This window comes from Grus americana, chromosome 4, assembly GCF_028858705.1.
Source record: "Grus americana isolate bGruAme1 chromosome 4, bGruAme1.mat, whole genome shotgun sequence".
NCBI lineage: Eukaryota > Metazoa > Chordata > Aves > Gruiformes > Gruidae > Grus > Grus americana.
Window position 1 is genome coordinate 80,554,576 of NC_072855.1, and position 23,068 is coordinate 80,577,643.

At 49.0% G+C, this 23,068-nt stretch overlaps 1 protein-coding gene across 3 annotated transcripts in view; it reads right to left on the reverse strand.

Annotated features, from left to right (window-relative positions):
• Positions 1-23,068, reverse strand: part of SEPTIN11 (septin 11) — a 71,450-nt gene that overhangs the window by 21,175 nt on the left and 27,207 nt on the right. For all 3 annotated transcript variants that reach the window (XM_054825258.1, XM_054825260.1, XM_054825259.1), the window contains exons 2-9: positions 20,897-21,011; positions 16,914-17,109; positions 14,219-14,405; positions 11,764-11,925; positions 9,894-9,990; positions 7,966-8,134; positions 2,622-2,754; positions 1,362-1,549 (exon numbers count right to left, since the gene is read on the reverse strand). In XM_054825258.1, coding sequence (XP_054681233.1) covers positions 1,362-1,549; positions 2,622-2,754; positions 7,966-8,134; positions 9,894-9,990; positions 11,764-11,925; positions 14,219-14,405; positions 16,914-17,109; positions 20,897-21,011 — 1,247 coding nt within the window. The remainder of the gene's footprint in view (positions 1-1,361; positions 1,550-2,621; positions 2,755-7,965; positions 8,135-9,893; positions 9,991-11,763; positions 11,926-14,218; positions 14,406-16,913; positions 17,110-20,896; positions 21,012-23,068) is intronic.

Consider the following 23,068-nt stretch of genomic DNA (forward strand, 5'->3'; position numbering starts at 1 on the left):
TGTGCGGGCAAAAGAAGCGTTTTCCAGGGAGATTTGCTGCATCACCATCTTTACAGCTTTCCCAACTGCAGTTATTGACTGACTAGTGCCGTTATCGCAGATGACCCAGAAAGGACTCGCACGAGCGTTCCCTCGCTGGATACAGAAACAGCGGGTGGAAGTTACGACAGGAGGTCTCAAAGCAGCCTCTGCTACAATAACCTGTCTTGCTGCGCTACGCAAACAAGCCACGTGAGGTCTGCTTCACCTCTGCAAGCTTCGGCTGGCTTCACTGTACATATCACATCTAAGTGGACCTTGTGTTCTGGTTTTTAAAGCACGGTGAAGTAGCCAGTACAACGTAATAAGTAGGGGTCTCTTGCACTAAGAGCAAACTAAACATAGCTATCTCTGAGTAGAGGCTGCAAGAAGGAGGTTACGTCCATTTGGATCAATCTAGAGCTCAAGGCTTTCAGCGAAGCTCGGCAGTGACTTAACTCTGAGCCCAAGTCAACGGCAACGTTCCTCCAGTTTCAACGGGAGCAGAGTTAGGTCCAGACAGAGCGCGTCCGAAAATCCCACCTCCAAATACTGACCACGGGAACAGTCTCTGTCCACGGATACACTTGGTGCCTACTAAGTTGCTAGAATCTCAGAGTATTGGAGAGTATAGGATTATACTCCTCGCATGCGAATATAAAATAGTAGAAAACAGTGCCATTATCTTCACTAAAAGGTCTGGGTTACTTAGCTTATTAAGTCAGCTCAATACAGCCACAAATGCCATTTACCTACAATTACGGTACCATAGTAGTTTGTTTGTAAAAAAATAAAAAAAAAACCCCAAACAAAAAAAACCCCAAACGCAAAACTTCTTATCATTAAAGCAAGCTTCCAAGTATTCACTTTTGGCACCAGCATTTCCCATGTAAAAATAACATGGTGGTTTTGGTTTCTAATCTACTTCTACTTACAACTATAACCTTAAGGAATGGGAACTGGAGACTCTACTGTTGAGTCAAAGAAAGGATGGGTACAGACCCCCTTAATTTTGGCTCAGGCAGATAAATCTGAGTCCGGAACATCCCAGAGCCGTTCCAGAAGATGCTGGACAGATTACAGGTCAAACCTCGACCATCCGATTGCTCTCCCATACCGGTCAGACTTTGACATAAAATTTGAAGGTACTCTTCCGGAGAAAAATTAAGATCATGCCCCTGGCCCACCCTTTAGAAAAAAATATTTTATTTCATCAGGCTGATAAAAGCCCAGTTTCCAGTCTGGTAATGGGGAAAAGCAAATACAGACATGCAGCAAGAAAGAAAAAACAACCTCCCAAACTGTAATAAACCCTACAAAGGATGTGGGTGACATCCGCTTACTTTTTCTTGTCCTTGTCTTTCTTGGTTTGTTGAGAACCTGCCTGCTGAGCCTGTGACTGTAATAGCTGAGCTGCTGCCTTCTTCTTTTGAAAGTTGTTGAGCTCTTCCTCAAGTTCCTTCTTTTTGTCTTCCACTTTTTTCTTCTCTTCTTGGTGAGTCCTCTTTAGATGGTCAAACTTTTCGTGAAGCTGTCGGGACAGAGAGAACGAGAATTGGACGGGAAGAGAAGGATGTTTCACCCCGATTACTGGTAACGACGCCTGACGTGGTTCCGCTGCCACCGAGGCCTCGCTGCATTAATAACACATCATTGGCCTGTCCCAAGCGTGCCTGACTTGGGGAGAAAAGCCCTGCAGTTCACACACGCTTGCACACACAGATGGCAGGAATTTAAGTCGCTGTAGGAATATGACAGGTCTCTGGACACTTCCAAAGCCCCATGTTCCATCCCTCATTGCTTTGTACCTAGTGGACACTCTCATGCTCGTGCAAAGCAAGGAAACACGACCATTCAGGAGGATACGCTTCCCTGGGGCTCTCCTCTGTACCTCTGTAAAAGTACACGCTCCTCCGTGCGGCCCAAGAACCAGCTCCCTCCCCTAGCAGGACATCTGTTTTCTCTGTCCCGCAGTAATGGGTGCTGACCTACACGCACCAAGCAAGTCACGGTACGCAGCTCTGTCACGTCCCTCTGCAACTACGCTGAGTGGGACTTACTGCGCTCTGGGAAGTCCTTAGCTACTTACTGAAGGTCTCCAGAGAGCTGCAACTGCTAAAGGGAAGCGCTGGCTTTGCCACAGCTGAAGATCCACTGCAAATCAACACTACTGTGAGTAGCAAACGTATTCTGTCCTTTGAGGGGGGACTGAAGAGGTGAGAGAACAGAGAGGACTCCCAGGGCACAGCAAGGCCGGCATTTCGATGGGGTCTGCAGCCACAGCCGCTGTTACCGTCACACTGCAGCGCCTCCCGCTCGCTCTACAGTATATACCCTCCTCCAGCTGCCCAAAACCAGGGAATACTCCTGCTCCATTTTACAGGCACAGAAAAGTGGCAGAGGACTTGCGTAACACAGTCACGCCACGAGTCCGCGGCAGGACTGGGAACCGACTTCATATCTGCTTCTTCAGACCGTTTACGCACAGCAAGCACCTCTGCGGGCTTCATGTCGGAATCCGGATACTCACCTTCTCGGGGCGCTCTCAGAAAAACCCCAGCCTAAACCCTCACACACAGTCCTCTGAGTTACAATATACTCACATCTTTCTCCGCTTCCTTCAACTCTGCTTCCTTCTCCTTCACTCGCATGACAAACATCTGCCTCATTTCGTCCTCCTTCTTCTGGAGTTCGCCCAGGAATTCGTTCCTCTTTGCTTCGTAAGTCTCTTGGAGACTGTTAAAAACACAGGAAAAACAAACAGTCAGAGCTGCGTTTCAAGCACAGTCACAACTTTCCAGCCTTTGGTCATCTTCAGGTGTTGTGTTGTCACAAAACATCATCACAGGTCCCTGACTGCAACAGAGGTATGATCACCTCCACCAGAACGAGTCCTAGATTGCTAGGTGGCAGCAGCGGGAGACCAACTGGCAAGCGAAAAGGAGCACACTGGTCAGGATCCTGTGAATCACTTCGCAGGCAGGATGACCATCCTCAAAACCAAACAGCCGCTACGCAAGCCTCTACAACAACCCCTGCTGCTCACATGGCTTCTGATCGGTTGGAGTCACACCTTCTCACTTCTCCCGCTATTTGTCTTGAGTCTCCTCATTTGAAGCGCAAGATTTGTGGAAGAGACAGGCGTATCAGAATGCAAAATCTGGATTTGTTTGGTTCATTAAGCATGACGCTAACACAGAGTAAAACTAATTTTCACTACTCTTTGCTAATGGATTCAGATGAGGGGCTTTATTTAATTAAAACCAACTTGGGAGACCTCTCTCTCCCCTTCAGCTCTCAAGAGAGGCTAAAGCCTCTGTGAACAAGCAGCAGCATTCTTCCTCTGAAAAACCACATTACTGGGTTTCTTCATTCCTTTATTCCCCCTCTACTTCTTGGCATTCCTTTATTTCCCCAGCACTGAGATACCACAGCAAAGATTTGGGACACGAAATATGTTGTCCATGCACCTCTGAGATTTTCAGAGCCTCTTAGGAACTCTGGACGCCAAATTCCTCTTCATTTTATTCCTTAAATGGATTTGGATATTTCAGCCATAATGATAGTGTGGGAATGATAACTATTTCCCCCAAGATGCTTTTTTGAAAATGCATTTTTTTAAATGCAAACTCCACTGATATCACACAGCTATGTTGCATCCGTGTGCCTAAGGAACATGTCAGCCGCTGGGCTAGTGGAACATCTTAACCCCACTAAAGCCAAGCTTTTGTGTGGTGGGGTTTTTGCTGTCTCTTTCGTTGCTTAATTTTGTTGTTTGGGTTTTTTGGGGGGTGAGGTGGGGTGTTGAGCTGGAGAACAAAACTCAACAGATTGGGTTTAACACTGCTAATTGACAGGCACTTCAGTTGCGTCCTAAAATACTCCCCAGACAGGATGCCCAGAGCTGCTCTTGCAGAGCACCGGCCACTCTGGAGGAATCGCACAATTCCAGCTGACCACGCCAGCTTCCCACACATTGAAGCAAAAATGCTGATTCTAAAAATGACAAAAATCTTTTCACAGAGCAGAGCAAGACATGTCTTTGGATTCTTAACTAAATCAAGAACCAGTCCACTCCAGCAGTAAGAGATCAGGAGACTCAATCAAGACCTCCCTAAAATTCAGTCTAAGATTGCATCCTCTAACTGTGGACACCAAAACTTAAATTCATAAACCCTTCCGAAGGGTCTGGCTAGAGCCTAGGAAAACCCTGAGGGCAGATTAGCCTTCACCGCTCAGTGAACAAAAATGGAATCTGCAATTAGTGACACACTATACTAGGGAGCAGCAGAGCCTTACGGACCAAACCAGAAAACTCGGCACATTGCTAATTGTATCCTGTATAGCAAACAATTTCTTACAAAGCTCAATTCCAAAAACACAGTGCTGGGCGAGGGGCGAGCAGGAAAAGGCTGGCAGGAGTGAGGGTGGCAGGGACTTGCTGTTAAATTGTCCCAGGTTAAATACTAATCCCAGCTTCAAGCTTAATAACTTACCACTAACCTAACGCCAGCAAGCTTAATTCTCTACTAAAGTGACTCCAACTTCCAGAAAAACAAAGAGGAGAAGGACTTGGGGGTGTTGGCTGATGAGAAGCTCAACGTGACCCAGCAATGTGCACTCGCACCCCAGAGAGCCAGCCGTGTCCTGGGCTGCATCCAAAGCAGCGTGACCGGCAGGTCACGGGAGGGGATTCTGCCCCTCTGCTCTCGTGAGACCCCCCCTGCAGTACTGCGTCCAGCTCGGGGGGTCCCCAGGACAAGACGGACATGGAGCTGTTGGAGCGAGTCCAGAGGAGGCCACGGAGATGATCTGAGGGCTGAAGCACCTCTGCTATGGAGACCTCAGGCTGAGAGAGTTGGGGTTGTTCAGCCTGGAGAAGAGAAGGCTCCGGGGAGACCTTAGAGCCCCTTCCAGTCCCTGCAGGGGCTCCAGGAAAGCTGGAGAGGGGCTGGTGACAAAGGCAGGGAGTGACAGGACGAGGGGAATGGCCTGAAGCTGCAGGAGGGGAGATGGAGATGGGATGTGAGGCAGAAATTCTTCCCTGTGAGGGTGCTGAGGCCCTGGCCCAGGTTGCCCAGAGAAGCTGTGGCTGCCCCTGGCTCCCTGGCAGTGTTCAAGGCCAGGTTGGATGGGGCTTTGGGCAACCTGGGCGAGCGGAGGGTGTCCCTGCCCGTGGCAGGGGGGTGGGACTGGATGGGCTTTGAGGTCTCTTCCAACCCAAACCAGTCTGGGATTCTATGAAAGTTCTCAGAGAAACTGGCCTGGCAACTTCAGCCCATTTACAGCCCTAAGGAATAACAGTCCAAACCAACTGGGATCCCTGCAGCTTCTCACAAAGATGACAAGGGAATTTGCTTTTTAAGCATACAAACATATGAACCTAGATTACAAGAGTAACTTACTTTCCCAACACCCACACCGAATGATGCCCTTGCAAATAATTTTCTCTAAAAAAAAAAAAAAAAAAAAGTATTTTGAGAACATTAACTAGAGCAGCAGAGAAACCAGTTCACAACAGACGCGGGACAGCAGAAGGCTCTCCGTGCAACAGAGGACCCCATTTCACGGAGCAGATACCTATGGAGGCACTGACGCTCCCTCCTCACCTCCTGCAGCTTGGACAAGCGGTGGGGGCTCTGCCAGCAAGGTGGGTCTCACAACCTTCACCAGCCCCGCGTTTTTCACACCTCGCACACGTGCCTACACGGCACCCACGGTTTGCTGGCGTCTTTTGCCCTGCTCACCCTGAGGTTTACAAAAGGCTCCCTGCCCCTGGCTGACGCAGACTGCCTGAAGAGCGGTGGTCCCTGCGGCTCCCAGGGCCCAGACCCGGGGGAAAGGCATGCTTTTGATCCCTGGTCTCAGAAGGAAGAAGAGAAAGCATCAAACCTACTGCTTTCCTCCTTTCAGATATACATCAGCCTTGGCCAAACAGTTTGGGATCATGGGTTTTGTTTGTTTATCAGAGGGGGGAGGCACCCAGAGCGAACTGTTGTGAACTAGCACGTACCAGATGGAGAAATTCTGTACGTTTTCATTTCCTTTCTACTTATAGCTTGGTCAAAAGAGGCCTCGTGTACAGGAAGCAATGGAAATTCCTCAGATTCCTCAAAGGGAAGGGCTGAGCCCATCTTAAGCCATTGCTCTCCAGAAAGGAAATCCAATAAAACTTCACACTCTGGCTTAGTAACACAACTGGGCTCGACCAATTCCAGCAGAGTTTCTGTGCTGCAAAAGAAATGCAGCTGCATAAACTCAGCAAGACACAAATAAAACCCTGAACCAATGCAAACTCCTGTCGTAGCGCAGACTTTGCTCGGCTCACCATGGAGCGCTGTTTTCCAGAAACAGGAACACAAGGCCCCCACTCTGCCTTCTGCTCTGGAGCCCACCTGGCTTGCTTTCCCCCGCCGAGGATCAGAGACGAACCACGTCCGGGGTGATCCGCGCAAGCCGGCCGCACGGCTGCCGTCTCAGGGACTGGCGTTCCAATTCCTGACATGCACATGTGTTACGGGGGGAAACTCACACTGAGACACGTTTAACTCTGCCTTCCCCTGGGGCAGAGGGGAGCGTGGGATGCTGCTAAGGCAGCGGGTGCGATTATTGGGGAAAAGTTGGGGAGGAATGGGAAACAGGAAACGAAAGGAGAAAACAAACACTCCCTCCCAAATTCCCACACAGCTGTTGTCCCTGGCTAATGAGTTGGGCTTCAGACCAATAAAGCTGTCAGACAGCATAAACTCTGTATTTAGGAAAAAGCCCAACCTCGAGCATCAGACCACAGCACCCTCTTCACAGCACACCTCGGCCCAGCCGGGACAAGCTCTAGGAGGGTCAGCAAGAACATCGATCCAGGATCTCCCGGTTGGTAACCAGTTAGATCTCAACACGAGTCACGTTCATCTCAACATGGACACGGCTGCACTTTTCAAGCCCAGCAGCTGTACGTGGCCCCGACTTGCAGTTGAGCAAGCTGGCTGCAAAACACAGTCGAGCCTGCATTGGAGGAAAGGGGGCACTAAAGTATCACCCGACCTTCTCCAAACCTGCCCTTCTCCAAGGGCAAAAAGTGTCAGGAGAAGTTTCTGAAGTGATTTAACAAACTCACTATTCAACAGATTCACTCAAGTCTCCACAAAGGTCATATAGTATTGTGGGTAGGAAGATGAGCATAAGCTTCACTTCAGACTGGACAATTCACAGGTTTTAGGAAAGCAAGAGCAAGGGTGGAGAAAAAAAAAAAATCAACTTCCCAACTTGGCATTACAGCAGCCTCTCGGCCACAAAGAGCAACGGACGGTTTCAAACGTGGACAGCAAAATCAGTTTGAAGAGCCCAGGGAGGAACTGCTCTCCACACTGAGTGACAGGAGGAGCACGTAGCAATCAATCCTTTCAACACCTTTTAGTACTGGCTGACAGGTAGGAGATATTCTGAAAGGCACGCACTTGTGAGTAAGGGCCAGCAGCTTATATTTAACATGGCAGAGCAAGGGATGCTCAGAAAAGGGTGCAAAGAAAACGATACAACTTCAGCAGCAGGGTGCAGATAGATCTGCAGACGTGCGCTTCCTCCTCCTAAACTTTCCAGGTTGATCTGAAAAGGGTCGTATTCTGCTCTCAAAACACATCACCTTCAAGCATCCTGGTGATATTTTGCAGGCTCTAGAAAGCCTGTACAGCCCTGCTGCAGCATTGCAGACATTTTCAAAATGTTAAGGCAAGTAATCGGCTTCCTCAGCCACCCAAACTTTTCCTGTGCTTCTCCTGTACAAATCCTGGGCCCCGAGGGCAAGACTGCATTGCACAAGATTTTCGTCCCCAGCCACACTTTTAGATCTCAGCACCACAGCTATTCCCTTCCCTGGCTCCTGCAAACATCAGCAACCCCAAAACCTCCAATCTCTCTGGTTGTACAAGGCCCGGAGTTACGCTTTCCTACCTGAAGGGCTTGCTGTCCGGATCCGTGTCCTTGAATCCCATCTCTTCGAGTTTGCAGCGCCTGTACAGCTCGTAGTGTCGGGTGTGCGTCTGCTCTCTCAAGTCCTCCATGTTCACTCGGATCAGCATCTCCCGCAGCTTCACAAAGTCACAATGATTTTCATTTTCAACTGCAGAAGAGACAGACCATGCGCAGAGAAAACATTAAACCCAGGAGCCAGGTCCCCCCCTTGCCCCGGCACCAGTTTAGCAAGCTTGAGAGTTCTTCAGGGCACACAAGCAGAACTTCCAAGTCAGCCTGCACCAAAACGCCTTGCTGAACTGGGGGTGAAACTATCCCGCCAACACACGGGTACCAGTTCGAGGCCTTTCACTGGATTTGCAAGATCTCCCTGTGGCCCATCGGTCACAGAGCTCCTGTCTCTCCACGTATTTCTGCACCAGCAAGGTGACGATCCGTTTGCACGCAAGATTGCACTTCCCACCCAAATCTGCTCTAAATCCAAGCCTCTGACCCGGGCCCAGGCAGGCAACAAAGTCTCAGTTTGTAGCAGTGCTGAAAGGAAAGGTTATGACAAGACCCCCCCAGAGATGCCGTACCCTTTCCAGGCCGGCTAACCTTACGAAGGAGCCCTAAACCCCTGCTCCTGGCACCGAAGGGAGGCAGCACTCAGAGTATAACATGGCTTCCCATGGCTACTCCCATTCAGAGCAGGGTCTGGTGTGCCACCGTCAGCCCCTAGGCCAGCAAGCTGTTCAGCCTGCGAAGGGCCTGCACGCTTCGGTGCGGGCAGTTTGCGTATGCTTGAAGACAAGGGGTGCAAGTTAAGTCTTTAGCGTGTGACAGCAAGCAGCAGGCATCCGTGCTGCTAACAGACAACTCTGGAGCATGCCTCCGGGGACACAGCAGAGCCCTGCGGCTGCTCCCCTTCAGACCAGAGCAGCTGTCTCTGGAAAGGGGTGGTTCAGGGACGGATCTTCAAAGTCTCCCTGGCACCCAACTAAATCTCCTTGACTATCTGGTCCTAGTTTCCTGGGAACAGCAAGAACCCAGTAGAACACGTGTCAAATCCAAAACTTCCCAAACATATCAACTTCTTGCCTGATGGTGAGTTATTCCCAGCTTTATCCTCTGGTGTATACAACCAAAGACACTAAGTCTGAAGCTGCATCAGGGTCAGCTCATATTATTGAGAACAACTGGGTGAGTTTTGCAGATTTGCCCTGTGAGCCTTCCCCTCCAGCTTGCCAGGCCATTCTCCGCCACCGTACAACCCTGTACTTCCCAGCGCTGGTTGGGAAAGCAAGGACCAGCCCTATCTTTGGCAGCTTCAGTACTGCCCGGGGTGCAAACACAGCCCGAACCAAACTCTGTCTCCGACGGAAAGGAGCTTCTGGCTGACTTTAGGGGGGGGATTGCACGTCCACAGTTTACGATACCAGGACAAAACACACCAAGCAGTCAGTGTTCAATTAGTTCTGCTCCCACCTCAAGTTGCAAGGGCAGAGCCCCTGCTGACCTCCCGAGAAAATCCCCCAGCTACATGTTTGCATTCAGGCTTGTGTGCAAGGTTCCAACCGAACCACTCAGCTGTCCCAGCCTTCCCCATTGCTCATGCTTTTTTGCTGGCAGAAAAGCATAAGGAACAGAGAATGGAAATGTAAGATTTCATTTTTCAAGCTAGTTATTTAGCATCTTCTAGCAAGGTCAGCCTGCTCTTTCCCAAAGCCAACTGCTAGGTTGACACCACCACCCTTCCCGCCAAATCCCCTCCACGTCTAGAGCTAAACTGCAAAGCCCTGAGTTTAAGGAAAAGTCTTGGAGCTGTGATCTTGCTTTCTCAAGACACCTTTTGGTAAGGACCATCCAGAGATCAATGCACCTTTCATCAGGATGACAAGGTCTTATTTGTGCTTTCGGTAACATACCCTGCACAACACCCCAGGGGTACTGCCTGGCTTTTGCCATCTTATTGCCGATCTTCACTTCTTCAGTGCTGCCAACTACAGCAAAAGGAAGGTGGACCTACAAAAGGAAAAGGACATTAAGGTTAGGGACTTCCTTTGTTGCCTTGCCAGGGATTGTTTCTCAAGAAAGCTGTTTACTGTGGCAGCCGTGCTGCATTTAAGTTGCTTGAGCTCCTTTGGTATTTTAGAAAGAGCAACAGGACGGTCTGGATGAGAAACCTGCTCAGCCTTAAAGTCCAAAATTGTGAAGTCCTAAAAATTCAAGAGATGTACATTTTTCATGTAATTACAAAGCATGACTATCTTAAGCACAGAAGTAATCTTACAAACTGGAACTGAATTTGAACACTAAGGAAAAATAACTGTCAAACAATAAAAAAAGAAAATAAAGCACATCCTTCCAAGGAAGGTAGACTAAAAATTCAGGGGATTGCTGCTGCTAGAAATAATTGCTAATGCTTCCTTTTAAAAAGGGCAAAGCTGTGAGCAAGGGGAAGAGCAGAGTCGACCCAGCCCTGGGCCGATGCGTCTGAGTCACCGAGCTCTGCTACGTCCCAGTCTCTCCACGGGTGTGGTGGCGGTAAACTGGGATCTCCTCCCAGAAGCGTGGCTGCTGCCAGGATGGAGCTGGCCTCTGTCGCCGGCCCACCCCCACGGTGCTCTCCCTGCCTTAACGGCATCCAAAAGGGCCGGGCGCAAGCTCTGGGAGCGGGTGCCGCGTCGGCCAAGCCGTGGTCGCAGGCTGGGTGGGAAGGGAAGAAGCCGAGTGGCAGAGACGTGATTAACTGGCAAAGGAGCTTCCCAGCAGCCGGGCTGCAGAGGAAGGCAAAACACACACCGCGCATGCTGCGCCCTGGCAGAGCCGTGTCCTTTCTCTGTGCCAGCTTCTCCCTGCTGAGAAAACAACACAGCCAGGGAAAAGGGGGAGACAACGCAGAGGTTTGGAGAGGGTCTGATATCCAGCTGGATGTGACAATTGCCCATCTACGAGCAGTTGTGCAGGGAAACTCAAAACCCCTTCAAGTTGCAAGGAAACGGCTTAATCTTGATGCCTCCATTCCCTGTAAAAACACAGACAACCTCATCCTTGCACTTGCTTTTGAGTGCACTTGCTTTGGGGTTGGCACGTCCTCTTTGGTCTTACGTGCCCCACTAAATCCGCTCACGGGCCCCGTCAGCGCCGCCGTGATACACGTCACTGCCAGAAACCCTGAGCTCAGGCTCTTTCCCCTTGCGCTCCAAGTCAGGCCCATGGGGAAGAGTTGTTTCCCTCTGTAAAGCCCACTAAAATGTTTGGTGTACCCTAGCCCCACTTGCTCTCCAATCCCACCCCTATCGCTAGAGGAAAGGGAAGGAGGTGAAAGCCAGAGCCCTCGCCGCTGATGGCCACGGGCCCTGCCGAGAGCTGGAACATCACTGACGACGCCCCCGCTCTCACCGGAAAGCGAAACAAAGGCAGAAGTGAATCACCCCCCACTAAGCAACAAGTGGTCGTTTGGGACAGGAAACCCAAACCCCAGCCCTTTGCCCTGACCACAACAGGGCCCTGCCTCCCATCCTCTTCCTTTCCCCCGAGATGGGAATATTGCAATAGGGGAAGGATATGAAAAAACGCTCAGAGAAGAATTGTTTGCTGTACAATGAAGTATATCAGGCCAAGCAGCCCACATGACAGTTATCTCCAGCTCCAAAAGCTTTCTGGCCAGTCTGGTATCTGTGCTTAGACCGCAGTTTTAAAGCCAAAAGAAACAGCACAATGTGCCCTACCATCAAGGACAGGCCCACACAAACCAAGGCAAGCAAACCTCCCCCCCCCAAAGAGAAAACATACGCTCATTGTGGCATTTATCTCAGCCACTGTCTCTTCATCCGTCGGGAATTGGTAGATCTGGACGCCATTGCTGACCAGCTCGCTCATGATTTTACTCTTGAACTTGTGCAACTCATTTTTTGCAATGGTGTCAGCCTTGGCAATGATGGGGATGATGTTCACCTGCAAGACAAAGACAGCACCTCTACGTACAGGACCATACGTGTTGCGTCACCAGGAGAGGATGGAGAGCAGCATGCATCCTGGAGCAATGGCCCTAAAAGTGCCACCAGCCACTGCCCCCCCAGTGGGAGACCTTCTCTGGAGCTGCTGGTGACAGCACCACTGCCTTAGACCTGATTTTCATGCAGCAGCGATGACTGCCTTAAAAAGAAGTCAAACGCAATTTGGCAACATGCTATTTCCTGTCCTGTCGTATTCCCCTCTTCATCCGAATTGGCTGGACAGGAAATGCTGTCATAGATTATTACAAGCTGTTCCAAAAAAAAAAAAAAAAAAAAAAAAAAAAAGGAAATTACCATCTAGGCACTTCTCCACACCGCACAGGCTGGATTACTCCAAGAGACAGGCTCAGACAATAGCCTCTCGCGGGCGGTTGCTCAGGCGTTGTTATCAGGGCCACCCGGGTGGGCAGCAGCACTGCTGTTACCCCACGGGAGGTGGAAGCAGATGGTCCGTGCCCAACCGCGCGACACAGGGTGGGGGCTGGCAGGAACACAGGCACGCTTCCTCCACCTGCGTGCCCTCCACACGCTCCCATACACCGCTGTACTGCGGGACGAGGGTCGATTTCTCCCTGCACAGCTCTAAGACAATCATCGAAGAGAACTGCGCCATGGGGTTAACACGGAAATTAAAGATAAGTTACTAACTCCCTTCCCTAGACAGGCTATTTGCAACACTGGCAGCAGGATGGCAAACGGCATCGCCATTTAGGAGCCAAGGGGAGGGAGATAGCACGGTACCCTCAGCGTAGTGGAGTGGATCGCTGCACGGACAGCGGCGCCACACAAGCATCTGCTTTGCTGGGAGAATGCAAGAATGCATTAGGACAAGGAATGCTGCTTTCTTCCCTTTTCTACTCCTCCCTCCAGATGGACAATGCTTTTGATCTTGCACGATTTGCTTTTCCTTGCAACAGCAGACCGAAATTGTAGTGAGGAAGATGTTGATATTGACCTACATGAAGGGATTTTAACTACAGTACTTGAAAATCCTCTTATATTACATCATTTAATTCTGTTCGGAGAATGGCCTGAAGTTATTAAATCCCTCTTTGCCAAAAGACAGAATGTGAATGCCAATTAGCTCACTTTGGGTGAACCTCCATAACCCTATTTTAAGCTGAATAGAGCGGGGATCCTTCTCCATCACTGCATAAAACCCAATCGATAGGCCACTCTAGGAAAGAACGAACCATGGTCATCATTTATCTTCCGCAGAATCAGGATCCAGTGAGCCAAAGGTGCAAGGTGGACCGATTTAAATTGCTTAATCATAGGATGTAAAGAAGCACAGAGAAAGCTCAGTTTAAACACTCAGGTATTTTCCCTAGAAGATAGATGAAATGTTCTTGCAAGTATCTAGGCAAACACCACGGTTTAGATCAAGCTCGGTTCTCATCCTTACTAATCACGAGGGTAACTGAAAAAGCACATGCTGAGTAACGTATTTATTCAGATTCTCCTTGATTATCAGATTACAGTTAAAACAACACTACATTTGCCACAGAAGATCAAATCACTGTTTGTGTCTAGCTGGATGCCGTCAGAGCACGCAGACGCAGCATTTTCATTTGTTTTTCATTGATTAGTAAGATGATCTAAAGTGTTTTAGATTTACTTCTTATCTCATACACACTTACCATATCAGGTTTGTTTTGTTACTTTTTAAACAAGAACCTAATTAATCTGTTGGACAAAGTGAACCATGCATAGCAGCCATGTCTTTGAGCGCTAGAACTAGCGGAGTTCAACTTCAACCTCTCATTTTTATTTATGCATTTAAGGAGGAAAACACACTTCCCTCTCTTTTTCAACAGCCAACTGATCTTTCAGTTGTGAACGAACTCGTCACTGAACTTGGCTGAGTTAACCCACAGGAAAGTAAAAAGAACGGCAGTCTCCTAATGCATCCTCATAAATACAGTTTCCTGCTCTTGGATTGTTAACTTTATAGCATAACCGTGGAGCCAGCCGCCAAGTTTCCCAACCCGAGACGGGACTGGAAGAGGGTAGGAGCCCCAACTCTTAATAAATCTCTGCAGCATATGAATCAGCAAATAATGACCCATTCCAGCAGCTAGCCCAGGGTAACATTTTCACATGGCACCTCTGCAATTCCCTGCTGCTAAAAACAGACAGTATTTTTCTAAGTAGGTTTAAGCAAGCCTGCGGCAAGATCGTAAAAGCACTAGTAGGGCATTGCGAGGGTCATTAACGTGAGCAACAAGTACCTTACTGTCGAGCTTCTTCATGGTGACCAAGTCTAGGGACTTCAGCGAGTGTCCAGTTGGTGCAATGAAATATAGGCAGGCATGAATTCTGGTGTCGTGGTAATTGAACAGGGATCGTTTGATCTTCAGCTCTTCTTGCAAGTAGGCTTCAAACTGCGCATCGATATATTCTACTATAGGCTTGTAGCTGAAGAAAGAAAACATGGCACAGAGAAAACCAGGGCCTTCACCGCTGGGACAGCACAGGTCACTGCTCGACACTCAGGAAGCTTCATGGGTGCTCTGCACATAATGGGATGAGCGCTGCTCTTGGGACCCTCCCCGCCCAACCTACAGCCCCTCCCCAGCAAGTCGGTGCTTCCACTCGGTGCACAGGGAGGGTATTATGGACATAGTAACAAGATAAAGTGGCAGAGACCCCGGACATTACGTGCATGGAAACCACACAAGCCTGCTACCCTGAAAGAGAACCTATTTTGCAGTCTCTCCAATTAAAGTCTCAGCTGCTGCTCTGCCAACATCACTGAGAATCATCTGATACAAGAAAATTCAAACATAAAACCCCACCTACCCTAGCTTGTCCAAAAGCTTGTTTGTGATCTTAAGAGGGAAGGGAGATTCACACAGGGATAAAAGGAACTCTTCAGGAACTGAAGCCTGCTAGCAAAGCTCAGGAGACAACTGCATCGTTTGCATACTCTGGGGGGACCATTATGTTGAAGTACAAAGTTTGTGCAGTGTTCCATGCCCGGATCTGACTAACTATGCCTCTGAAAGGGAACTTTTCCATTTGTTCCTCCCTCCACCAAGGGCAGCCTCAGGACCTCCAGCCCAAGGAAGCTCTAAGGAGGCCACTGAGACCGAGGCACCAAGACAACAGTGCCACTGCCCTCAGCACTGGATTCACAGCAGTGCTAATGCCCTCCCCGGAAAGCAGTTGTGAGGAGGAAACAGGCCATCAGGAGTTTTCAGGTCGTCCAAAAACCTCCTTCGGACAGCCAGCCAGCAAGGCTCCGGTCTGGCCCCTCTGCTCCAGATGCCAGGGCAGCTGTTTGAGCAGTTGCTCAAAACCCTCGGTGAAGCCCAGCAGACTCTTGCTTGGTTTACCAAGCGAGAGCTATAGAAGACGACAGCCAGTGTTGCGTGAGAGGTGCCCACACCACAGACCCATATGACAGTACTGAGCACTGCTTGTTAATTTGCAGGCACAGAAGGTACACGACTATCACTAGGTGGGTTTGTAACACGACTGCTGCTCCGGTTTTGTTGCTTTTGGAAATTCTGTCTGACCACGAGACCCCAAAAACCTCAGACACAGGCGTGTTGCAGAGAAAGCAGCAAGGCCTTACATTGGGAGATCCTATTAGAGCAGACGCCACAAAAAGCAGAGCAAAAAAAGGACTGGGAGGACTCAAACAAACAGCACAGAGAAACTCCCACTCACTGGAACCCTATGTGTCAGGACACAGCAGGACAAGAGCCATCCCTGAGCGCTGCTGCCCTGTCACCGCCCCTATCTCCAGCTGCCCGAGAGGGAAGTTAGGGGGGCTTCACCACCAATACTGCCAACTCTTCTTCTCCGCCAAATGCGGCAAATGCAAAGTGACCCGGCAGTAAGAAGCTGCAGAGCATCCCCGCTCTGAGCACCTGCTCCTCCTCTGAGCAGCTTTTGTTCTCGCCCGAGAGCATATGGCAGCGTCTGACGCGCAGAGCTCTCCCTCCAGCCAGCACGTGCCCCTCACTGGTTTGGCTCTGTAGCGTTAGTTAGGAGCAGGAGCCGCAAAGCGGGGGTGAAAGTTGCGTTTTGGTGTCAGGTCAAGCAGCAAGGAAGCATTACAAAAATAAAAAAGCATTGTGAAGTCTTTTTTAAAAATCTACGGAGTTTTCTTTATGGAACAGGAAGCAGAACCCGCTCAATCTCCATGCTAACGGGGATCATGGTAGAAACTTTGATGTATTTTTTTTTGTATTTTCAAAGAGCTTAGGCTGTCTATCTGCCTGGTGCCCTATAACAGCGCTTGGTCAGCGCACACGCTGCCAGCCAGCGTGCCCTCGCTCGGCAAGGTGCAGAGAGGAGGGTCGCAAGCAACGCTCCAGAGAGCTGGGATTACTGCCACGAGGGAACGTATGGCTCTAAGGTACAGGAAAAGCATTAACTGGCTTACTAGTCACGATCACAGAATGACTGGTTTTAACGCTACAGCAAAAGCCCACGCGGATGGACACAAGGGATTGCGTAGGCTGCCCAGAGTATTTACTTCATGCATGCAACATGAAAATCAGCACCTAGGTGCAACGTTAAAGTAAAACCCCCTTCGACTTGAACAACGCAGGATGGCATGAACAGGAACTATGATGTGAGTTCCATCTCCCTAAAAGATGCAACGTAATTGCAATTTGAACTCACGCTTTCAAATATTTACAGGTTTCAACTCAAACAGAGACTTCCACTAAGTTGCAGAGAGACAAGGAGGGCCGAAACGCAGTTTCAGTTCTGTAGCCTAGCTGATCTGTTTGTTCCTCAGTTTCTCCTCAGTGCTACGTGTCTCACGGGGTGAGCGATGCTAGCTGCCACGCCGGGATCGGGAAACACCCCCCGTACAGCGAGGGACCTACTCCCCACACAGGGTCGGGCCCTTCCGATCTCGGAGCACATCGGCGCAAGGATTCCTTCTCCTGACAAAAATAAATTTACCTGTCATCTTTGTTAATCTGATCGCCAAACCCAACCGTGTCGACAATAGTCAGCTTCAGACGGACGTTGCTCTCCTGGAGCTCGTAACTCCTGGCTTTCAATCTCACGCCAGGCTCGTTGTGTGTCGCAGGTTCACTTTCAAACTTGGTATTGAACAGAGTGTCCATCAACGTCGACTTGCCGATGCCAGTTTCGCCTGAGCAGACAAAGGCAACATTAGTATGGCCCGACTGCTTTTCCTCATCTCCTTCTCAGGTACGTTTGCCAGGCTAAGGAGTTATTCCACTTGGGTAGCGCTGGAGTTAGACTACGTGCACGTAGCTAAGCAAAATAATCCCTGCAGGAACAGCTGTCTTTTGAGACGGTCCCCATCTTTACCAATCCCCCAGGACCGAACCAGGGACTTTGCGGACCTTGGGAGGTGACAGCAGCTCCGACTTCTGCTGCTGGGCTCCAACTAATTTCCTCTGCAGGTGATGCCGCCCGGGTCTCTGCAGCACACCCTGCAGACATACCCGATCAAAGCGCCACATGCTGGGGATGTGAATCCGAAACGAGCCCCCGCTACGCGAAAGCTGCTACCCTGGCAGACATCAAGATAAACCAAATGCCTTCAGAGCTGGAAGGCATCACCCGCAGGTGAAGAGCTAGGCTGCTGCGCTGGGAATGGCAACAGAAATTTGCGGGCTGGGTTTTTAAGGGAGGTGGACCACAATCACAGGCAAGGACACCAAAGTGGGCATCGCCAGAGATACTAAGCACTACTGACCTCAGGGATTTTCCATTATTTTGAGGAAGAAAAGGGGCTTATTTCACACACACACAAAAGGCGCACAGTCTTTTCCAGTAATACTACTGTTAATGTTTCCCATGGGAAACGGAGGAATTGGAGAGGACGGGCTGAGGCTTATGAGACTCCCTAAAGGGAAGGTACTAAACTGAATGGGGGTGGAATTTAAAAAAATTAAAATGACAGTTTTAAGAACTGTTAACTTAGACATTTGTCAAATGATCCCCCCCTCCTTGGAGGAGGGAAAGGACTCCTTCCACCGTGATCCAGCAAATGCCTGCTGCTGCTAGAACCCTGACGCTGGACTTGCTATACTGGCAGTGCAAGAGAGAGAAATAATCATTCCTTCCCCATAAAAGCATTTGCTTCCAGCGGTCTTCAGCTGTCACCCACGGTTTTTACGTTGGTATGACCTTACGGTGATGCAGGCTCCCTCCTGCTTGATGGCGTGAAGAGCCCCAACCTCTCCCACCTTGCGAGCACCATCTGTATTCAGGACAGCAAGAAGCTGTCCTTACTCGACAAATACTTAGTTCCCTTTTTAATAGCGTAGGCTAAGTCCTAGCTCTGCTACGACTTTCTTGGTAAATTCTCTCAACTCCAAATTTGATTCCCAAGGAGATATCTGATTCTCTACATGCTTTTATGCTTTTTTTTTCTTCCCAGCTCAGCTTCCATTCCTTTTCCAAGAGAATCACTAAAAACCCATAGTGAAACTTGGACAATGAAAATTTGAGACAGGGAAATACATAACAAGTTTTTAAAAACCTGAAATAGCACACTGTTTAAATACCAACTTTTAAAACTATTACAGGTTGACTAATCCCCAGTGCAATTAGTAACATGGATGAAAGCATTAGCCTAAATCCCATTTTTAAGTCTGAAGTGTTTGCTTAGCAATTACACTCTCAAACTGCTACTGCTACCCGCGCTGCGAGCAGGGGGTGGGCTGAGGTAACATCCTGAAGTGGCTCCAACCAAAGAGATGCTGGGATTTGGGACGGACCTCCTGAACTGCAGTGGGCAGGCTCTGGCATTCGCAGGTCGGGCTTGTGAGGGGTCCTATGCCAAGCTCTTAAACCCCGCCCCCCAAAATCTGAAGTAGAAGTGAATAGTAGAAAAGCAAAGAAAAATATCAGGTGGGAGAGGGGAACCTGCATCTGGGATTGCCCTCGAGCATCTCTCTAGGCTGTATGCAGCTCTGCTAGCATGAAAAATCTCTTTCAAAATATGCAAAACCCCTACTTATAAGACCTTAGAAAACCATATAGTATTGGTTTCCACAGAAACAAATACCACTACTCAGCAACCACCTGTTGCTCTGTGATACTCGACAGTTCATTTTGCTGGCTTTGACCTTGACCGTTTCCATGCTAGGCTCAGGAAGGTAAAGTGGCTACCTACAGTCCAGTAAAATAATTGAGCAGAGATATGCTTGTTGCAGCATTCCTACCCTGGGAAGTTGCAGGACATAAAGCAAGCTTTTAAAAAAGAATGAACAAATCCAAGAAAGGGAGGACAGAAAGTATACACGATGCTATAGCTCAAAATCTAGGCCCACATAGAGCGCAACCCACATGAGAAGATCAGTCCTAAACTGATGGCGCAGACCATTTATCTCTGAAGCTACGTATTTTAGTGAGCTCCTGATGCGAACACAGCGCTACTGCACGCTGTGCTAGATGAGCTTTGCAGCATTTTATCTATGCCCACCACAATTAAAAGTTTCACATTACAATGCTGAAGTTAATTGTGTCCTTCCTCAAAGCACAATTTCAAGAGTTGGAAGTTTGGGGGTTTTTTGTTTGGTTGGGTTTTTTGGTTGGTTGTTTTTTTTTTTTAAAGGAAGAGATTTCTATTCCTTGGACAACTGCAGTAATTTTTGTGAAATTTTCATTTGGGCTGGAAAATGGTTGATCAGCACATTTTACAAGAGAGAGGAGCTGGACCAAATTGCTATGTTAATGGAGACATATCAAGTCATGCTAAGAGAGGAATATTTACTGCAAGAGAAAAAGGCAATTAATTTATGCCATTTTGATCAAAGAGCTGCCTGCTAATCAGGATGTTCCCTACTGAATTTTAAAAGGTTTCATGCTGCTAGGAGAGTCACGTGAGGGTTGGTAGCTTGAGCGTGCAGAAGTACGACTACTCTCTTATCTCGTTCTTCGACATGCAAAGCTACAGGAAGGAGTCTAGTTTGTGTGCCAGATTTCTTTTCAGACAGCTCACCCTGCATTGCAGACAGAAATTCTCTACTTGCTGTAGAAAAATCACGGACAGAAGGTTGTGGGGTTTTTCCAGCTAATTAATGTAGCTAATTAGAAGGGACAATACTCCCTTCTTGCAGGCTTAAATGAACAGTGAATGGAAAGATAACGCTTGTAGACTGCTCTGCCAAACTAAGAGTAAAACCCACCATGTTTTGCCAATTTTCAGAACCACAGTCTGGGATAATCTTGAAGAGATCCACCAAGAGGTCAACGCTGTTCTGGCACACAGCTCCCTAGGGCCAAGCAACGCATTTCCAACTGCGTGGTATCCATAGAGTACCTAGACGGCAGGTATCTCTCCACGGCCAAGAGGAGGAGTTGCCTCCCCATATTTCACCCTCTGAACAATTTGGGAAAAGACAGTAACTCAGGCTATAAAACCAACTTGCAGCATGCAGATTAAATACAGCAGAGAACAGGTGACAGGCTTTGTTCTCAAATACATCATTTGGAGACTAAAAATGGCACCGTTTCCAACTGGAGAAACTAAGAATATAACAAGACAGGCAGGCAAAGCCTGGAAGGGAAGGAATGCAATTTACTGAGAAACAGCCTCCGCACCCAACCCAGAGGAAGGCAGATTTAAGTTAACATTCTTTTAAAAATACATTTAGTTCCCAAGTTAGCTTAGTTTCCTTATGGGCAGCCCTTGGGGAAAGCAGAACTGCAGGACCATCAAAAGGGTAGATATGAACAACTAGAAGTTTCCACATTTTGACTTGGGGGACAGGGTAGAGGAAAGGAAAAGGGATACTAGATTTTTATCCTGGAGCAGCTCTGAGAAGAAATTGTCACTTCCCCACCACTACGGTCCCCGCTGGCTCAGGTCTTAGCCTTCGCAAGAGGGAGCAGGTGATGATTTGTGGCTACGCAGCACCCCTTGGCGTGAGCTGACCGCCCAGAGGCGCAGGGTGACTTACCCACGCAGAGGATGTTGAAGCAGAAGCCCTGCGACGTCGACTTGTTGACCAGCTGATCAGGGAGGCTGTCGAAGCCCACATGGCCAGAGAGGGACAGGTTCCTAAGGTCATCGCTCTGTAAGACCAAGAAGAAGAGGGTTGCAACACCTTCTTTGTCAGAGAAGAAGGCTGTGCCTAGTCCTGTCAGAACCGTGTAACGATGTTTTCGGGACACAGGATCTTTCTGTCTTACGTTTGCTTCCCGAACGTGCTCTCCTTTTACTCCTATCCAGCTCTCCGTTGTGGGGCTTAGGAGCTAATACATCCCCAACCCACCCCAAAGCACGCAAACACCACCAGACTGTTTCTCCATGCCTGCGACTAATAAACCGGGATTCTGTACCAATTTGCAATACCCAAACATTGTTTCCGAGGCCTTAGCATCACATATCCCTAGGGTTACCCAAAGATTACTTCGGCAGACACCTGGAAGAGACACAGTGAAACAGTCACAGCTGCAAGCAGACCCATTCCTGTTTAAATAGCGAAGCAGCTGAGCCTGCCTCCTCCATGTCCGCCGTCCAGCCCTATGGTGGAAACCAACCTCCCCTCCCAAGACTCCCCCAGCAGTGTGGGAGCTTCCCCAAACCACCCAGTGAGGCCAGCTCTCCCAAACAGCACGTCAAAGGGTGACACAGGTTCCGATGCAGTCCTGGTCGCAGCTCCAAAATCTATTCCTGATAGAAACCTGTGTAGGCAAGCAGAGAGCCGAGCTCGTGCGCTCCGTGGCTCCGTTTGCCAAAGGGAGGGGACAGCTCTCCCAGACTCGCTCTGTCTTCCCAGTAGTACAAGGGAAATGTGACACACTTGCACTTTTGCTGCAACCCTTCAGCACGGCCACAGCAGGACACAGCTTAGATGGCAACGCCACCCGTAAAGCCAGCTAAATCTCTTTCCAGCTTTTACAAGCCTTGACCGGAAGGGAAAAAAGCACGCACGCTGCTCTGCGGATGCCTTGGTTTACAAATAACCTCATCCGACACGAGGTGAGAAAACGGGGCACCGTTCCCGGCGTTTCCTGCATGACTTACAAAGCCCGCCACGCTGCTCCTCCACGTCTTCAGCAGGAAAAAAAGCCGGGCCAGGCACTCCAGAGCTGCGAGTCGCCCCCCGCCCCGACCCGCTCTCCTCCTCCAGGCTGCCCGGGGGCTTGAGCCCGTAACATCAAACACCCCGTGGCCATTTAGTGGAGGGTAACGGGGCAGCACAGACCTCGCAGAAGGGAGGTTTCAAACAACTCCAAGGTTATATTTAGGACTTTTCCACAACAGCTGTACAGTAATTCACAGAGAGGCTTGCAAAAAGCCGCCAGCCCGGTTATCTCTTCCCTGGCAAACTGCAGTTATGCCAACATCCTGAGCAAAGATTAAAAAATAAGAAAAACCTCCTCAGCAGCCCTAAAGCAGCTCTGCTGTTATTTCACACAATGTTTTTTTCCAAAAGTTTGTTGTCTTTAGCTTAAGATACTAACCTTTCTCCAAACCCAAACATTTCCAGTAGAGTCACTCCACCTAGGCTATACCGTTGAGTTAAACTACAGCTGAGGGCAGCCTCAGCCCAGTTTCAAGATGTTGGAAGCACCAGCTTCCTTTTCCACAAAATCAACAGGCTTTGGACCAGACATGGAAAAAAAAAAAAAACACATTCTTTGGTTGTTAAAATAAGAACCAAAAGCAGAGGAGGACTTCCCGCTCTCTGCGAAATTGCTGAGCATCCCCCGCTTCCCGCCTCAAAACACACAGACCAGCCACCGATTGCAGGAGGAAGATACATCTGGGCCGAGCGTTGATGAAAATACCACTCGGACTTAAAGGAAAAAACCACAGAAACTCTCTGAAAAAGGCAACATCTCAAAGTAAAAATGTTCGAGTCTGTGCCATCACCATATCTAAGAGGAACTGAGCAAAGAACTCCTTTTTGTCATGCTGGCACGCACAGCTTGACACCTGAGCCTTTTTTTAAACATAGAAACTGGGCTGATCTGAAGGCTTAAGGCCAATACACCAGACTGTTCACCCCTCCAAATCCTGGACAGCTATTCACTGTACCTCAGAAGCTTAAGGTGATGAAGAGATGCCACCTTCTTCACTCAGGCTGGGTAAAAAAAAAAAAAAAAACAAAACCAAAAATAAA